Genomic DNA, 19,946 nt, shown 5'->3' with positions numbered 1-19,946 from the left:
AATAGTATCTTACTTAACTTTTGAACAACAGAGTTGAACAATGTATTGCTATTTTAATTCTATAGATGAGAGAGCTGACCCCGAGGAATTTAAATACTGTTCTCAAAGTCTCAGGCTGGCAACAGCAGAGCTAAATTTGAACTTAAGTCTGACTCTATAGCCTGTGTACCTATGTAACTAATTGCATTGTCTTCATAAGGCAAATATGAAGAGAGTATATTCTATGTAGCACAGAGGGTAATAGTTTTGCTTTAGATATGAGATAAAAAGGTCATGAGTAATATACTTAAGTGCTACTGTACTATAGAGGTGACTCCATAGTGACATAACATTGCATTGACATTAATATGACTAGGACTTGAAGGGCAGGTATGATCCCAGCAGGCGGGAAATGAGGCAAGACAGCACATTCCCCTTTGCTCTCCCCAAGTAACTCTTCCAGTACGAGTAAGCAAATACCAGCTGTACACGGTTACTTGTTCTTTAAATCTGCAAGCCCCTTACTACAGGATGGGATGGTTTGGCCACGGAGACCAATACAAGAAACTCAAAGATGACTCCAGCCTGCACGTCAGGCAGGATACTGAGGCTGACAGGAAGAAACAGATCAAATTGCCTTTTGAAGATCGATAGCTATCTATATTTAACAGATTACTGAAATTAACTTGTTTACACACACACACACACTCTTAGCAGAGCAGCTAGTAAGAAAGGCACGTATTTTGAATTATTCACCCATAAGTTATTACTAAATCTTTCATGACTAAAAACAGAGCTTTGGGAGCTTTCCCACTACCGCCTAGTGAGAAAGATCACCAGGGTATTTTTTAGCTAATCTTATTTTGCATCACCTAAAAGACGCTCCTGTACTCTGGTCTGGCTGACTTCCTATTTGTTCCCTTAATCTCCACTTACATATATTTACTGACATTGTTCTCTGACCTCTGAGAAAACCCCTTCCTGTTTCTAATACAATTTCCATCTCGTGTCTGATAGTTCCACCATATACTTAGATGACGTAGCCTTTTCTGAATTCTAAGAACATGCAAAATTGCTATACTGCTGTCTATCAGTATATTGTGGGATGTCTTATCTACCGAACCATATTTTAATTTTAGCACTATCATTATCAGAGAAGAGATGCCTTTATGCCTCTGTTTCTCTTTTGTAATTTCTCTTATAACCTTATATTTCACAAATGCATGGAAGATGTAGCACAAAACCGGGACTCTAATAATCATTTGAAGATTGGACATATTAACAGAGGTCTGTGTAGATATATTGTTTTCTTTTCTAACTAGAGACACTATCAGTAAATCACAATTTAGATTATATATGAGAACTGGATTTAAAGTTTGTCATTTTCAACTATGTACTTTTTGGATTAGAGTATTGCATCTGAGCTGCTCTATTTATAATTATTTGACTTGTAGACAAAAATTACACATGAACATTTTAAGACGATTCTGATGTCATAAGTACTATTGTTAAATTATAAACAAATGAATAACGATAATTAATTAAATATAATTTGAGTAAACATATGCATATTACATAAATCCGTATATAAATACAATGATAATAAGTATTAATAAATAGAGATTAATAAAATTCCAAACATAACACATTCCCATTTCCATCTCTAATAAAACTGCCTGTATCAGTTTGGTGAAAAGAGAAATATGCAAAAACTCACCAGTGAGAAATTCTTTCCTCACTTTGAAAGTGTCCACCACGGGCGTGATGATCCCTTCAATGGTTCCAAACATACTGCCCAGCCCCAGATTCACCAGCATGAGGAAGAACATCACTGACCAGAAGGGAGAGGCAGGGAAATGTGTCATCGCTTCTGTAAAGGCAATGAAGGCCAGCCCGGTCCCCTGAACAGCCTGTACAACACACAAAATAGCAACAGTAAGTAGTCGCTCTAAATGCAAGTGACAAAGGGGTAAAAAGACAAAAATGTGTGAATAATGGCCGGGAGCTACCGGAAATAAACATGCTGACATCAGCCTATGACCTGATAGGTCATGTTCTTATTCTCTGAACCAAGATCAATTAGGTCAAGTAGATCCAAATAATAAAACTTTCTTTAGAATTACTAAATGCAGCCCTCAACTGTACTGCGGACTCAGTATTTCACATAGAGCCTCATTTTCTAAAGCAAAACTAGTACCCTCTGTGCTACATAGAATATACGCTCTTCATATTCTCCTTATACATAATCCTTTATATCAAATAATAGTATTTTTGGTTCTGTTAAAAGTTATCAATGTGAATAGTAGTTTATTCGTACAGATATATTGATACAAATACATACACAACTATGTATGACTCATATATAAAGATGAAAAAAATGTTCAGTATTACCTTACCTCAAAGTAGCTTAATCCACCTTTTAGGGGTGGAACACTATTATGAGAGGGTCTTTATCAAACACAAGCAATCAGTGTAACCTGGTTCTTTGTACCCTCAATGAATTCCCAACAATAAAAAAAAAAAGAAAAAAGAAAGAAAAAGAAAATACAGACTGTGAAAAATAACCTTGTTTTATTTAAAAGAAAAATACTAATGCAAAATAAAAGCATGTGAATAGACTAACTAGATTATATAAAGTCAATTCTTAATATTAAAAATATACATTTATACTTACATTATTTCTACCTTTTAGCTAAGACAAGTTAGGCTGATATGCTAATTTTTATAATTCAAGAGGCACAATAAATTTCCAGCAAAAATTAATTTAAAAATGGATAAAAGATGGCGGCACCTGTGGCTCAAAGGCATAGGGTGCCAGCCCCATATGCCAGAAGTGGCAGGTTCAAACACAGCCCCGGCCAAAAACTGAAAAAAAAAAAAAATGTATAAAAAAGGAAGCACTCAAATTGAGCAGAACAGCACAATAAATTTCCAGTAAAAATTAATTTTAAAATGGATAAAAAAGGAAACATTCAAATTGAGCAGAACAGAATGGGATTACTAGCAAAAATTTTCATGAGTTTACTTTTATAAGCATCTCAAATACTAAGTTCTGAAATGATGACTTACTTTACCAAGGAACTGTACTGCTAATCACGCTTCAAGTCAGCTATACTATCTCATTAAGATCATAGATTTACCAAAATATCTTTAAAACCCACAAGCTTTGAAAGGCAAGGCAGTAATTAATGAAATATTTTGTATGAAATTCAAGATTTTTCATATTAATGATGATAGTATTCATAATTTCTTACATATGATTCTTCATGCTTAGTTTCCAGCATATTTAGCGATCTTAAAACATAAATGGCCAATTTCCAAATTACATTTTCCTTTTTGACAATGGTAATACAGGAGGCGGTGGCAGCCAACATAAGAACTTATTAATGTTCACTTATTTCTTGACTAACAAGACATGACAGTGGCTAAAAACAGAACTTGATCATAACTTTTTGAACACAGCTATTAAAATCAAATCAAATATTCTTCATGAATCAAAGCAATGATGCAATCCATGTATAAATGAGAGTCATAATTCAAATTCTGTATTAGACCAGGAAAACTATCAAACTAGTCATCATTCTATGACTGAAATAACTATATTTATATTCATATTTTAAATTGTTGTGAATCAATCAATGAAATCACTTTATAAAGTAAAATGAAGCATGTGAATTTTGACATCCCCCCCCCTTATTTTTTTTGGCTGGGGCTGGGTTTGAACCCACCACCTCTGGTTCCGGCACCCTACTCCTTTGAGCCATGGGTGCTGCCCAACATTCCTCACTTTTTTTAAAGTTTTTTTTATTAAATCATAGCTGTGTACATTAATGCAATCACAGGGTACAGTGTGGTGTTTTCTTTCTTTTTTTTTTTTTTTTAGAGACAGTCTTACTTTGTCACCCTCAGTAGAGTTCCATTGCATCACACAGTTCACAGCAACCTCTAACTCCTGGGCTTAGGCAATTCTCTTGCCTCAGCCTCCTGAGTAGCTGGGACTACAGGCACCTGCCAGAACGCCCGGCTATTTGTTTTTGTTGCAGTTTGGCTGGGGCCAGGTTTGAACCTGCCACCCTCGGTATATGGGGCCAGCACCCTACCAGTGTGGTGTTTTCATTTACATTTTGAAATACTCTCATCAAACTGGTTAACATAGCCTTCATGTCATTTTCTTAGTTATTGAGTTAAGACATTCATACTTGGCTTTTAGAAAGATTCACTTGTACCCTTGTAGGATAAACCATAGAGGTGACCCCTCCAATTACCCTGGAAAATGTTCTTCTTAGCAAAGTATCTCAAGAATGGAAGAAAAAGTATCCAATGTACACAGCCCTATTTTGAAACAGTCTCCATTTTTAAAGTTAATTTTGCTCAAAGAAAGCCGCTGGACTATGCATATTTTAACAGAGTGATAATTACTGTATTGCTCTAGCATGGTCTACTAACTTTATTCAGCTCATCTTCAATTTGACAGGAGTTGAGATGCAGCACCGGAAACTCCTCTTCTTTCACTTTTTGAAGGATGTCATAAACTAAGTGATAATCTTCCACAGTGACAGCTGAAAGGTTGATGTGATGCGGAACAATGTCCTGGCTAATGTTTCCCATTTTTAGAAATTTGATGATCATCTCTGAATTTCTGAAAAACACAACAACATGCGAATGAGCGCTTACGAGTCCTTTGGTGCATAACTACTCTACAGTCATGCCGTCGGAAGCTAATGAAGGCGGAGAAGTTCCCAGCACAAAGAAATGATGAATGTTTGAGTCGACAGATATCTAATGACACAGATCTGACCATCACATATTGTGTGCTTATGTTAAGGTAGCATATGTATCCCATAGATATGTACAGCTGCTAGGTATCCATACAAATTGTATATAATTAATTTAAAAAAAAACATTTTTTAAAACAAGGGGGAAAAACTAATGGAAATTAATATCCATACTGTGCCACGCATTTCTCATTTATGACATTTGCTTTGAATCCCAGAACTGCAAACACCACCAATGTTGCCAGGACAGAAGTGAAAAAATTGATGAAGGACACCAAGACAGCGTCAAAGTGGCAGTTGTTGTCTCTTTTGTTGTAGCTTGAAAAGGCAATGACGCCACCAAACCCCAGACCTAAGGCAAAGAACACCTGAGTGGCGGCTTCTCTCCAAACCTTGGGCTCCAGCATCATTTCAAGCTGTTTAAAAACAAACAGAACTGAAGTCAGTCGCAAGGTCGTATTTCTGCATAATTCATTTCTATAGAAGGAATCCCATTGTTTACACATATTAAAATGATGTGTATGTACCCATTGCTTATTTAAGCCTGAAGGATAATCTCTACTAAGCAGAAATAAACCTACATTTTTATTTCATTTCAGAAAGAATCCAGACAAATATGTACATGAGAAAGTCTATCAGGCTTCCCCGTGGACCTTTTAACTGCATGGATATTTTCTACTCATGCAGAAGTTTCTAAATATTTTAGGACAACTCATTGAACAACCGTGTGAAAGAGAAACTAATTATCTTTACTTATTTTCCATTATACCATTTATTACAAAGCAAAATCAATCAGTTACCAATACAAGTTCAATAATCACTCATATTTGACGTTTAGGTTTTCTAGTGTCCAACTATGGCTGAAAGAGGTAGCTCTTGGGAACTGGGTAGAGTCCATCTGTTTGTACATTGCATACTGACACATGTATTATACATTTATTCAAAAGTTTGCTGAAAGTCCTCTCTTTAAAAGCACAGGAAACGTAGCTATATTATCTGTAAGCTACCCTTTCAGATCCAAAGCGTTAAGGTAGCACATCTGTGCTAACTGCGTATTTCGAGTAAGATGGTTTGCATTTTAGATAATTATCTCTGTATATAATTAAAGCTTTTAACTAAAACATGAGTCACTACTGACACTGAACTCAGTAAACAGTTTAGTCCAATTTCAGGAATAATAGTGTTTAAATTGGCATTTTATCTCTTTTCACCACGACAATCACCTTTGTGGGGAGCAATGTCAAACACGGCTAAGAACACAAGTTCCACAGAGAGTTTCAGATCTTGGTTCTGCCAATTAACAGTTTAAAAATAGTGCAACCTAGGGAAAATCGTATGCCCTCCCTGACTTTCAGCGTCCTCCACAGAAAGACAGAAGAGAAGTAACAGTAATGTGTTGCTTCCACAGTGCCTGCCATAATCGAAGTGCTCAATAATTGATAACGCATATGATTGATAGTGACAGACACACTGATAAGCACCGTATGTGGTTTTCTCATGAAATAGTCACACTGACCCATGAAGTTGTTGGGGCTATTAACTGAGTCTTAGAAAAGTTAAGAAACACGCCTAAGGTCATACAATACGTCTGGTGGAGAAATACGAACAAGTGTGGATTCCAAAATCCATGTTCTCTCAAATATTAGAATTTACTGCTTCAATTAACTTTAGGTATAATTAAAATACACTAAGTATTCTATGAAGCATAATCATACTTATCTTTATAATGTATGAACAAGTAACCGAGATATTTATATTGTATATTGATAACTGCTACATTTTCATTCTATGACCCATGCTGATCTGGAAAATACACTCAAGTGTCTATCTTTACTTTATCCACTAGATGGCAGAAAACACCTATTTACTAGCGAGATTGGCTGGATTACCAGTAGTTTTAATTTCTGAATTAAATCTCCATGCACTGGCTGTTTCAGGAGTATCTGGAGTGCTTAGACACTTTCTCCCCTCCATAAACAATTAAAAAGTAATTTACAACTTTTTTCATTACTATATTAGCTATCATGTTCTACAGTGATCTAACAAAGCATGTCAACTGTCAATAAAAAGTGAGCTAAAGAAAAAAATACCTTTTTATTTCATTAAATTTTTGTAGAGAGAGGATCTCACTACATTGTCTCAAAATCCTGGCCTCAAAGGATCCTCCAACCTTGACCTCTCAGGGTGCTGGAATTACAGACATGAGCCATCATGCCTGCCTTAAAAAAATAATATTTTAATAATGAACCAGGCCAGGTAAGGTATAACTAATCAAAAATATGAATTTATACTGCAGTGTTAAGTACTCAAGCCATAAAAATGATTACTACTTACCCTAAATATCTAGTTGAATTAAATATTCACCACTTCAGAAAGGGAACACTACATATATTCCAGAAATTCACAAATAATTTGGTTGTTTTGAACTCTGAAAATATTTTTTTCAATATTATAAATATATTTCGGCCATTAAGTATGGCTTATGTGAAGCAGATTTAAATGAATAAACATGGCCAAGACTTATAAATCTTAACTCTTTCTTTGCTGAGGAGAAGCTCCAGCAACTTAAATGTTCAACGGGACTTTTGAAGTGAGAAAACCAGACGCCACTGTCAGCATTTTTTGCTCTGACGGAATGAATACCAGCTCCAAACCAGACATGCAAAGAACACAGCTTCTTTTGCGCAGTGTCAACGCAGCCGCCAGAAGGGACAAAAAAATTCCGAAGAAGCTAATCCCGTCTGTCCAAATCTCACAATGCTGGCTGCGCATTCATCCTTCCGAGAACTCCCTGTTTCTAATTATGAAATTATCTTTATGTCTGCCCGTGATGGTAGGAGCGAACTAATGGTGATGTGTGTCTTCACTGTAGTGAGTAACAAAAAAAAATGCCTACACCTCGAAACTTATTTTTGTTTCCTGTTAAATCAATATGACAAGTTACAATGAAGTCGACCTTTAGGCTAAACCAGTTTTAATGTGCCCAGGGTTGAGCTGAGCCCTACTGAGTTGAAAGACAGAATGTAAGTTTCCAGCCCTCCCTGAACTCTAACAGAAAAGTTCCTAAAATGGATCTACATCTATAAAGTTACAGAACTACCCAAAAGGATCACTGTAAATATTATTCCAGTAAGGTGTAAGACCTCAAAACCAAACTAAAATAAGAAAACATTTATTTTTTCTGCAATACTATTTTATAATACAGTAGAGGTCTTAGCCTGGGTCCATGGATTTTCAATAATCTGTGAAACTCCTGAGACACTACACACATTAATATATCCATTTACTCTTTCTCTGGTAAGGACATCCGATTGTCGATCTTTTAAAGGAGTTAAGAACCTCTGAAATGGAGGGGAAAAGTAAACAAAGACTGCAAAGTTCTCAGATGTAACGTGTGTAAAAACTGGGAGTTAATTTATTTTAAAAGAGGAAATTTTGAAGTTGAATTACTGACAGTTTTACTCTAAAGCCAAGAGGGAACGTTTAAAAGTGGAGATAGATGGACACAAGTTTTATATGTAGGAAAGCTCTGTTTTTTTTAAGTCGGCTAACATAACTTACAAGTTTAATGCACGTATGACAGTTAGCTCTGACTCTAACAGGAGGAACACTTCAACAACAAACAAAAGGCTTTCATGATCTTAGAAGCAGGGCACAGACCTTAGGGGTAAACATGTGGCGGATGCCGTCAATGGAGCCATTTAGAAGGAGTGCTCTGATTAGGAAGCAAACAAGCACCACATATGGGAACAGAGAGCTGAAATACATGATCTGCAAAAAAAGAAAAAGAAAATCAGTGAGACACTGTGGCAACTTTCATTTTTCCTTTATAGTTAAGATTACGCATGTTCTACTCTGTTCCTTGACAGTCACTGTTTTTAAATTATGATTAATAACACTGTTAATAACTCCTAAAGCCATCTTTTAAGAGTGACTGGTTAGGCTTGATTTAGTATTATTTAAGATCCTATTGGAGGTGGAATGAAAAATAAGAAAATTTAATTTAATCTCCTTTGAAATAATCCACAGGTATGATGTAGCTTGAATAGTTTGATCCCTTACAGTTCATAAACCAGCAATATTTACAACAGCAATATACTGGCAGTAACTAACTCCTCAAAACACTCCTATTCTTATTGTTTTAAGTAGCCAAAACAAAGTCCCTTTTTTTTTTCTTTTAACTGAAGTTGTGATTCTATAAACCTTCTACAGGGTATTCCCTATGCTAAATTTCCTCCTGAGCAATTAACCACATGAAGGTTTTGCCTGTGGCTTCATCAGATTTTTCCATCAAATTAAACAGTTTGGAAGATATCTGTCGTAGAAAAGGAACTGTCCCACCTAGACATTAACTGTCTCCTTGACATGTTCGTATGGATGCATAATAGGTATCTAATATTTCTTCTTGTATTTATATTTTTCTATACTTAAGCAACTCTAACCTATCCTAAAGATGTCCCTGTTTCCCGTATCCCAAAAGCCAACTCATCACGCGAAGCCAAATTGATTCTACCAAAGAAATCTCACATTGGTCCCATTGTGGCCACCCTCAATTACACATCACTTTTCACCATGAAAATAGCCTCCTGCTCATCTTGCCTCCAGATTCTGTCAGCTTTCCTTTACATCCCAGAAATTCATTATCCACACTACAGCTAGTGTGATCTCTCTGGAGTACAATGTACTCAATTCTAATATGAGGGCAGTAGATGACCTAATACCAAGTGGGGGGAGGGCAATGAGGAATGGGGTGAGGGGAGGCGGAAGGGGATGGGGGAACACTGTCTGGCACACCTCCTGGGAGCAGGACACAATTACAAGAGGGACTTTAACAAGCTCAGTCAGTGTAACCTAATTCTCTATACCCTCAATGAATACCAAACAATAAAGAAAAAGATCTGGTGGTGTCACTGAACTACTAAAAATCCTCAAATGTTCCACTCTGAGTGCCAGGTGACAGTCCAACCTTTACACGAGTGTCCTTTGATTTCTGCAGTTAACTTACACATCCCACCAGCTGCACAAATGGCAGATAAACGTCGGAGTATTCAGCAATCACAGAGCTTTGCACCTGTTGTTTTCTGTGCTTTCAATATTCTCTCTCTGGAATTTTTGGAGAACTCCTTCTTCCCAACCATCAAAGCCCAGACAAAGTTCTCTCTCCTGTTAAGGCTTCATCTAAACCCAGGTTAATATTAATCCCTGCCTCTCTGCTATCATGCACTTATTATATGCCTCTGTCACGTGATAGGCCACATCCACTTGATAAGTTGAATTATCTGTATTTCCCATTAGATTATGGCTTCCATGAGGACAAAGACCATGGTCTATCCATCAGTGCATGAGATATCATAGATATTCAACAATATCATATATGAAGGGAGGAGTTACAAACATTTGTTCTCCTTCCTATACATATTCCCTAAAAAATTATTCTATAGTATTTTAAAATTTATATCCTAATTATTTAATCATACTTAATTCCATTTTCATGATCACGTCAGCAAATACTTGACTTCTTAAAGACACTGATCTGGATTCAGTGGAATAAAATATTCCAATCACGTAACATGGAGAAAAATGACAGTTAAGATTGGAACCATGAAAAGTGGTTATGAGAAGGTCACAGCCCAATTTTATTCTATGCACAGGAAAAAGGACAAAATAAATTACTGAATTCCAACATTTAAAAAGATACGTCTTGAAACTCACCATTTTATAGACTTATCTGTGCTGTTTCGAAACACAAACTCTTTGCATTTATTTATATGGCTGCAATCTTATTATACCAAAACAGTCAATATTAAAAGTGGGTTAATTTGAACCTAACTGGCTATATGTACCCCAAACACTTTCTCCTTAGCACACTTTATTTTATGTCATTCTACTTGTAATTATTCTATGAGTCAGTTTTTCATTTGCTGCTTCTGCCATTGAGATAGAAACACCATAAGAACAGCCCTATCCACCTTGTACATTGCTCTACATAAAGAACCAAAAGGTTTATTATAAACATACCTTCAGAAAAACGCATTCTTTTTTTTTTTTTTTTTGCAGTTTTTGGTGGGGGCTGGGTTTGAACCCGCCACCTCTGGCATATGGGGCTGGCGCTGCCCCAAACTCATTCTTTTTGAGGATTTCGTAGCCCAGCTTTATCTCTGCTTGTCATTCATGAGTTGTTTAATTCGGCCAATTATTTACTTTTCTTAAGAGTGTCAACTTTATATAAAAATGGGGATAAAATATGCAAATCATCCGCCTGATATAAATATTAAACAAGCTAACATATGCAAAGTACTTAAAACCACAGAAGTAACAATGGGAAACTATGATTAGTATTAGTAGAAAATATGACTTAGAGAGTTAGAAGCAAGCTAAGAGCTCCTCATGTCCAGCCGTCACCTGCAGGCGGGCATCCCCTTAAGAGATGGGGTAGGAAAGGGACTTGCCTGCTCTGCCTGACCACCCTGGGTGACGCCGAGTCTTCCCCACTGGGGCAAATCATTTCATGGTTTCTGGTTTGATCCCTGAAAGGCATCGTTTTCCTTGAAGATTTACCACCATCCCACCACCCACCATGATCCCCAATATTTGATATAGTTCTGTTTTCATTAGATACACAGAACAGCCTTGTTCTTTTGATTCACCCATTTGAAGATCATGGTCAAGGGGCTGAGATTTCTCTTCTTTATAATAAAGCAGGTAGTAAGCAAATTCAGTAAAATCGGTCCATGTGGCCCAACTGAGATGTGTCCTAGTTCATAGGGCAATCACACTACCTGACTCCTCTTTTAATTCATGGAGTCCCCAGTTAGCATTTCGATGGAGGGTTTGCATGGAATTTCTATGCGTGTGTGTGTTGACCAAGTACATCATAAGTTGATTGATTGACTCACATTCCTTGTATAGCTGCTAAGTCTCTTCAGATGTCTATACACACAGTAGCCTGAAGTTGTATTTCTCTATCCTGTACTTGTCTGACTGTTTGTGTGGAGGCATTTTTGTTTGGTAGGCAAATGTAGCTTATTGTTCGTAAATCCCCTATCGTGTTTAGTGCATTCTTTAGACTGAGGGATGGTGATAATTTAGACTGCCTGTCTTTGTTCACGTCGCTTACCGCCAGCTTTCTCCTCATCTACACCTATTTTCTTCCTTCAAATTCTGCTGAAATGCTGCTCTCTTCCTAAAATATTCTCATTGAAATAACACATTTTACATACGACGTAAGTTGTATGACATTTTTCTAGATAAGGTCATATTACACCACATGAGAATAGCAAGCCCAAGATGGTATAGTAAAAATAGGATGCATAATTCTTTAAGTAATGATAAGACACAGACTAAGAAGAAACAAAACATGACAGTCAGATCCGCTGAGTGTAAGAAGGGGTTGAACTCTTCTGGCTGGCTCACCGTTGGTTCCCTTTCTACCAAATGACATTATCTAGAGACTCATATACATGTGCTAGGTCTGGTTTAAGAATCTATTCCTTTATTTATAAACGAACTATAATGTGAAAACATAGTAGAAGACACAGCCCGTTATACCAAATGACTGAAGTTATCTGCTTATGTAACACAGTAACACTTTCCAAAGATTTAAAGATAATCAGAAGCGTTATCTCTCATATTCACTTCTTCAAAAGTAAAAATGATACTTTCCACTAGGAAGCAAATATAAGATCAGCCACAATCTTCAAGCTAAAAAAATCATCAAAGATTTTTAATTAAATATGAAGCAACAGGAAACAGAGGTGAATTAGACAGACTTCTGCACTCTTTTGATGTGAGCAGAAGTGATGTGAGCATGATGGTAAGTGATACTGTGGAGTTGCGGTACCTGAACATGGGCTCTGCATTGAGACAGGCTGCAGAACTAGGACTGACCGACCATGAGGCTTCGGATGAACTTCCCAATTTCTCAAACGTGTTCTTTTACACATCTATAAAATAGGCCTCAAAAGGTCAATTACCTTTTACTGTTGTTTATAGAATAAATCGGATAAAGTACATAAAGCACTTATAGCAGTGCCTAGAGAAGAATAAATATGTAATAAATATCAGCTTCCATTATTGTTCTCGGTCTAGCCATTGTCAGGACCATCTTTATCTTTTCTTTTTTTTTTTAGATGGAGTCTCACTATATCAACCTCGGTAGTGTGCTGTTGCATCACAGCTCACAGCAACCTCAAACTCTTAGGTTAAGTGATTCTCTTGCCTCAGCCTCCCAGGTAGCTGGGACTATAGAGCCCCACCACAACACCTGGATATTTTTTTGTTGCAGTTGTTTAGCTGGCCTGGCTCAGGTTCGTACCCGCCACCCTCAGTGTATGTGGCCGGTGCTGTAACCACGGTGCTGTGGGTGCTAAGCCCCCATCTATATCATTTCCTGTTCTTCCTAACCTTACTGCTATTCTACTACTACCACCCCAGCTAGCATATGACGGTGAGTGGTAATAAGTCGACCTGAAAAGATACCTGATCAGAGCTATGCTTTGGAAAGAAAAACAGCAGAGATGAATGGTTCAGAGACGGAGTGCAGAACAGACACGAACCTCTGTGATGATTCAGCAAAGACATGCAGAGAGCTTTAAAACAGTGGCAGTGATAATGGAGGGAAATCAAAATGAAAGCAAAATAGTGCATAGGTGTTACTTTCCTAACACATCCTTTAATAAAACGACAAACCAAGGTCCCTAAAATTCATTTAATATCTTTTTCAACTACAGCCTTTTTAATGTTCAGTTTTCCTTAGCAGAGATGATCTTAGTCTTTTGCATCACTCTGAGTTCCTGTTAGGATTTTCATCACCACATAATGATGTTAGGAGCTTTAAGAAACACAGCATGCATAGGCTATATTAAAATTCTTTATGCAACTGTTCCTTAAAATACCTACAGCAGAGGGCAATGAGTAGGATAAAATAAACAAAACGAATAGACTCTTTATTCTACCACTTTTCTTACTTTCCATAATTGCAACTAAAGACAGAAAAACTCAAACAGTAGAGTGAACTGAATAAACAGTAAAAAGAAAAGACTTTTAAGTATTGGCAAAAATTTTAAAGATCTTGTTGAGATAAGCAAAGATTATAAATGACATTAGATTTTACTGTAAGGCAATTATGTCTTTATTTATGACTTTTTCTTAATTTTAACACATTTTTAAAAGCATCACTTTTCACCAATCTTTAATTAAGTACCTAGAATGAAGTGTTACATGCACTTTGCCCCCAGAAATTCGCAGTAGAAACTGAGGGAGGGACGTTCATTCACAGGAATGGGGATTAGCAGAATGGACAGGGCTCTAACATACTAACTTTTCCAGAAGACTGGATGCCTTTGATCATAGCCAAGCAAACCATGACCCAGGCAGCCAGCAAGCAGACCGTCATCTTCCAGTTCAAGCCTCCACTTTCAGCAATGGAACTGGAAATGTTCAGCGCCTCTCTGTACCAGTAATAGGTCGTGGCAGAACTTTTTTCACATTCTGGTTCTACGACTATAGAAAGAAAGGTAACACGCAATCATTTCAGACTAAAAAGAGCGATAAGATAATTCTTAACATTTCCTAGAAAACTACCACCATTCTACAACAGGCTGTAAATTCAGAATGAAGTATGAAAAGATCAACTATGCAAACATTTGAAAACACAACATACTGTATATCCTCCTTGATATTTCTTATCATTCGTTTCTGGGGTAAGAATATGTGAGCTGCTTATCAAATTAAATTTTTAATTTTTTTTTTTTTTTAAGAGACAGAGTCTCACTTTGTCACCCTCGGTAGAGTGCCCTGGCGTCACAGCTCACAGCAACCTCCAACTCCTGGGCCTCAGCCTCCCGAGTAGCTGGGACCACAGGCACTTGCCACAATGCCCGGCTATTTTTTGTTGCAGTTTGGCTGGGGCGAAACTGGTGGTGAACCCGCCACCCTCAGTATATGGGGCAGGCGCCCTACTCACTGAGCTACAGGTGCTGCCCTATCAAAGTCATTTTTTAAAAAAACAGGTTTATCCCCCTTCCCATCCAGGCTCCTTGAGATAGCCCTGTCAAATAAGCCACCTGCTTACCACATGCAGCTTTGAAGTGGGGCTATTCTAAAGTGTTATGTGCTACACATGTGAAATTCAAAGTGGATTTCAGCTTTAGGACAAGAAAAATAACGTAATTTAATGCATTAAGAATGTTTATAGTAACTGTATTTTAAAATAATATTTTTGTTATGTTAGATTAAGTATTCCACTGGCTTCTTTTTATTTTTCTGCATGTCTACTAGAAAAATTTAAACTACACACTGAGCTGCATTCTGTGTTTATTGGACATCACTACTATAAGGAAACTTTTTATTTGCATTATAGAATTTTTTTAATGATGAGGAAACTGTAAAGCAACAGAACCAAAGACATAAAAGCAATTCTTTTCATTCAGATTCTTCTTTGGATGACTTTTTGTTGGCTTTAATGAAAATGTAAGGCATCAGTAAGGGAGTACAAAACACTGTCAAATCTAGTAACTAAAGACTTTCAATATTTTACCCTGGTCTCATATGGCAAAATAAAGTGACTTGAAGAGAAGTGGAAAAATGAGATGGCCCCCAAAGTCTTATATTTCAGAGAACGCCAATCCTAAAAGTGAGGAGAGTCTGTTATGACAATAACTTTGAATGATTTTTCCTGATATCGCTGAAATAATTCTTGAAAGCTTGTGCTTTTACTCTTCAGATGATCTTTAAATACAAACAAAACAAAATAAATCACAGAACTACATTTTCCACATCTTACAGGTATGCGAAGCGTTTTTCACCAAAGGACACTGATCCCACGGTAGGGGTTGCTGAAAAGACTGAGAAAAATAAAACAAGCTCCAGCCAATGATGACGTTGTAGTAGAGAGCCACGAAGAAGCACACCTGCAAAATAAAACAGGCGCCCATTACACCCCTCAGGTTTTTTCATTTATAACAATGAGACGAAACGCATAAGGATCCACTTCACGTTTTTTAAATCCTCATTTGTTTTAGTTAAACATATTATTTTTCCTTAAAAGGTGATGTCTCTGGGGGGCCTTCGAACACGCATTACCAAGAGTGTGCTGTATCAATATTTACAGCTTGTTTTGGGTATTAGTCCAGACTCCAGTCGTGTTTTTTGAAATACGGTTAAACAGGTGCATAGAAACACATACTCAGAGGTTTTACTTAAACGTGAATCGTATCACTGCAAACCCTGTAAAGATTATAAACATACCCCCCCACCCCTACCAAGGAACTTACTACGCAGCTTGCGAATCCAATCCCACCCAGTTTAGGGCTTATGTAATTCCATACGCCGATGCTGCCGCGCCGAATTCTTTGACCCACGGAAAGTTCCAGGAAAAAAAGGGGAATACCTATTACCAGAAGCAGTATTAAATACGGTAAAAGATACGCACCTGCAGAAATGAGGATAAAATAGGTTACGTTTTTAATAGTTACGGTAGAGATTACATTTATTTGGATTATATCATTAAAAGATCATATTTAAGTTTCTGTATGACATATAGAAACTATTAGTAGAACAATATAATTACAGAGAATTGTAAAGAAAATGCAACTTCATTATTTTAAACTTGAAACTTGAATTTGACTGCTACAAGAGTTTCTGATAATCATAATTATGATAAAAGAATAAAATTAAATAGTTTTACGTTAATTTGATTGAAAGACCAAAATGGCTTCATTTTTCATAGAAATATTTGATTCTTTCACTTAATTATTTGGCTCAGTGCCTGTAGCTCAATGAGTAGGGCAACAGCCACATACACTGAGGCTGGTGGGTCTGAGCCCAGCCCGGGCCTGCTAAACAACAATGACAACTATAACAACTAGTAGACAATAGCTGGTAGTTGTGGTGAGTCCCTGTATTTCCGGGTACTTGGGAGGCTGAGGCAAAATAATTACTTAAGCCCAAGTTTGAAGTTGCTGTGAGCTATGATGCCATGGTACTGTATAGTGAGACAAAAAAAAAATTACTATTTTCAGAAGTAGGTTTTACAAACTCCCTAGAAATATTATTTACACAATGGTTATAAAGTTATTTTCAAAATTTTATCTCAACTCACTGAAATCACACATTCTAAATATGATAAATTAAAATGAATGAGTTTTTATGGTATTAATGTGGACTTTTTTTCCTACATAAAATGCCATCATGGGAGAAGAAATAGCTGCCAACCCTGAAAAAGAAAATAAAGCAAAATAACTTCTACCAAAGGCACATGTCATTTTTCCTACATATAAAAAGTACATTTAATGAATCATAATATTATTTGTTTTCCAACATTCTGAGAAAAGGTGGTAAAATCGATTGATATTAATTAAAATTAATGTTTAATGGCTATTATAAATATATATGTCATATTATCCTTATAATAAAGTTTCAATATTAGAAAATAATTTTAAGCTAAATCACAAATGAAGACATGTAAGTAGTTATTTAAAAAATAAACCTTAATAGCTCAACAAAGTTAATATTAAATTATACTACTTAGATATAAAAGATAAGTATAAAACCTGTATTTATTTCTACCATGAAAATTCATATGCAAATTATTATTAAACAACCTCTGAACTAAGCTTCCTACATTCAGGTTTTTAATCTGGAGTTTTGTTCAACTAGATACTGTTATGTGTAGCAGTTTTAAGTAACTGATGGTACTAATTCTCTTTTTTTGTAACAAACCATTTATTATCCTTGCCCTACTTTAAAAGTGTTTAATTACATTGAGTAGATTTTGGAAGCTATTCAAATTGTTTTGGTAGCTTTTCATCTACAGAAATCACTAGTCCTAGATTTTTTCAAATTATTTATCTCAGTATCTATATATCTTTATAGCAATGACTGTGTGTAAGAATCTCCCTTCAAGAGTAGTTGATACATAATCCCATTTTCTTATGGCTGATCTTCAGTCTTTCCTACTTAGTTGGTTCTACAAAAGTGTATGTCATATAAACTATTAATGCATGAGCTTGTAAAAGAAAACTATTGAAATTCTAATTCTAAAATGATTAGTAACATTCAGGAACTGCTGACCTGAAAGTGTTTTCCAATGACTGACACTGAATGTTGATACTTACATCAAATCTTAGAGTATGAATGGGGTGTATGTGTGCATGTCAAGGACTAAGGAACAAGAGAGAGACAGAATTAAGACCGGAGTCACTGGAGATTCTTCTTCAGCGACATGGGCAATGACTGACGTGCTACTGGACATTAGCCTTTTCTTCTAACTTGAATTACTTAAACATTAGTCTCCATATTAAAAACAGTCCTAGCTAAAATAAAACTGAACATTTACCATTTTCCAGGACATATTACATATAATTATTTGTTTATAAGACTCTGGTGAAACAAGTACAATTGCTAACTCTATGGCTATGAAAAGTAGTCCTGAAGAAGCGAGGCAACTTGTGAAAGGTCGCATGGTGGTGGGAAGAGTCAGGCTTCAAGTCGACTCCAAAACCTGACCCGGTAGCCTCTACGCTATGGCACTTGTTAAACTTAATAATTGTAAGTATCATGTCTTTAAGTGTAATCATGTAAGTATCATGTCTTTAGACATAATCAACTTATATTTACTCAATTAGTTTTGTTTATTTTTTAAAAAAGTGCTTCAAAATTGTTCTTGCTAAAACTAAATATAAAATCCTGTATTGCTCTCCACCAAAACAGAAATGGTACTAAGTGAAAGTCAATCTGACTTTTCAGATTGACAGCACAGCCTTCTTCCTAAACAGTATGGCCGGTAGGGCTGTTAGTTAATTTAACTTTGGGTTTGATTCTGATGTAATATGGAACTAGTGTTGTACATGAACAATTTATATTTTTGTATAGATTTTTTTTCCCTAGATTTTTAGGATACTTTTTGCTAAATAAGCTTGGCAATTACATGCACAAATACAAGCAAGAAAAACAATGATGGTACAGACATTTTGGCTTAAAATTAAGGATGCTAATTTCTTCAAAATTTTCTTTGAAATAGAACATGGTCCCAACATACTACAGCATTTGAAAACTATAATAATTCTCAATTACATGGAAATTTCTGCTTTTCAGGAAAAGTGAGGCAACTTAAAATTGAGTTAATTAATCATCTGTCTTCCTTCACCAGCACTGTCCTATACTAGGGGCTTGAGGTTATTCTTTAAATGGAATAACTGGCACAAAGGATGCAACATTTGTTAGAAAAGTTCCAGTCAGTAATTCAGAGATGATTCTAACACTCACAGAAGAATCTGAGAATGTGCTACTCCTAAGCAATCCCTGAGTACTCGTAGCAGGCCAATCTGCTCCTATGGAAACCTAATCTGAAAACAGAGCTGGGCTCACTTCCCACAAACGAGTCTCCCTAGTTTCACAATGGAATTCATAGTTTCGAAATTAAGAGTCCACCACAACAATAGGAGCTATTTGAGAAAATCAGTTTGCAATTTACTACAGTAATTTATCACTTAAAAAAAAAAACATAAACAAAGAAACAACTTACCACCCCCATTCTTCTGACACAGGTAGGGGAATCGCCACACATTCCCTAAACCTACGGAAAATCCAACTTGGGCCAGGATGTACTGTACTTTACTGTTCCAAGCTGGTCTTTCATCTTCAACTTCAGATTCTTCTTCAATATCTATATCTTTCTCCTCTTGGACATCAACGATTAGTTCACTCTTTTTAAAGGCATCATCAGCTGAGTCTTCATTGGAAAGAAGGTCTTTGACGGACTCAATAACCTCATCGTCTAACTCTCTTTTTACTACCTTGCTATTCTTAGGCATTGGAAAGTATGGAAAGTATTATTTTTAAAAACTGTCTTTTGGCAAATATTAGTTCTTTTTTTAAAAGAAAAAAAAATGTCACTTGGGATGAAGTAAAGACCGAGGATGATACCAAGTAAATTCCTGATTCAAGGTGATAAAGTCTTATGGGTCCTGGGTCTGTATGTCCACTGTTCTGTAGATACCTGTAAAATAAGATGAAATGTGACAATATTTAATGATGAAAAATATTTAAAATACTGAATCATCTTTTCTTGTTCATTTTTATGATGTACAAGGATCCCTTTCTAGAGAGTATGAAACATACGATTGGTTTTTGGTCTTAATATTAACATGAGTTTAACTTAACTTAAAGAGTTTAAGTTAACTTTGGTTTTAA

General features: G+C 36.1%; 1 protein-coding gene across 1 annotated transcript in view; it reads right to left on the bottom strand.

Annotated features, from left to right (window-relative positions):
• The window catches only part of SLC6A15 (solute carrier family 6 member 15), a 47,168-nt gene that overhangs the window by 9,012 nt on the left and 18,210 nt on the right, over positions 1-19,946 (bottom strand). The window contains exons 2-9 of the mRNA XM_003783381.2: positions 19,279-19,752; positions 16,028-16,185; positions 15,538-15,664; positions 14,074-14,255; positions 8,415-8,525; positions 4,929-5,170; positions 4,426-4,618; positions 1,697-1,889 (exon numbers count right to left, since the gene is read on the bottom strand). Of these exons, the coding sequence (XP_003783429.1) occupies positions 1,697-1,889; positions 4,426-4,618; positions 4,929-5,170; positions 8,415-8,525; positions 14,074-14,255; positions 15,538-15,664; positions 16,028-16,185; positions 19,279-19,567 (1,495 nt within the window). The 5' untranslated portion in view covers positions 19,568-19,752. The remainder of the gene's footprint in view (positions 1-1,696; positions 1,890-4,425; positions 4,619-4,928; positions 5,171-8,414; positions 8,526-14,073; positions 14,256-15,537; positions 15,665-16,027; positions 16,186-19,278; positions 19,753-19,946) is intronic.

This window comes from Otolemur garnettii, unplaced genomic scaffold (assembly GCF_000181295.1).
Source record: "Otolemur garnettii isolate 467f Iridium unplaced genomic scaffold, OtoGar3 scaffold00007, whole genome shotgun sequence".
NCBI classification, from domain to species: domain Eukaryota; kingdom Metazoa; phylum Chordata; class Mammalia; order Primates; family Galagidae; genus Otolemur; species Otolemur garnettii.
This window is presented reverse-complemented; position numbering and strand designations above follow the sequence as displayed.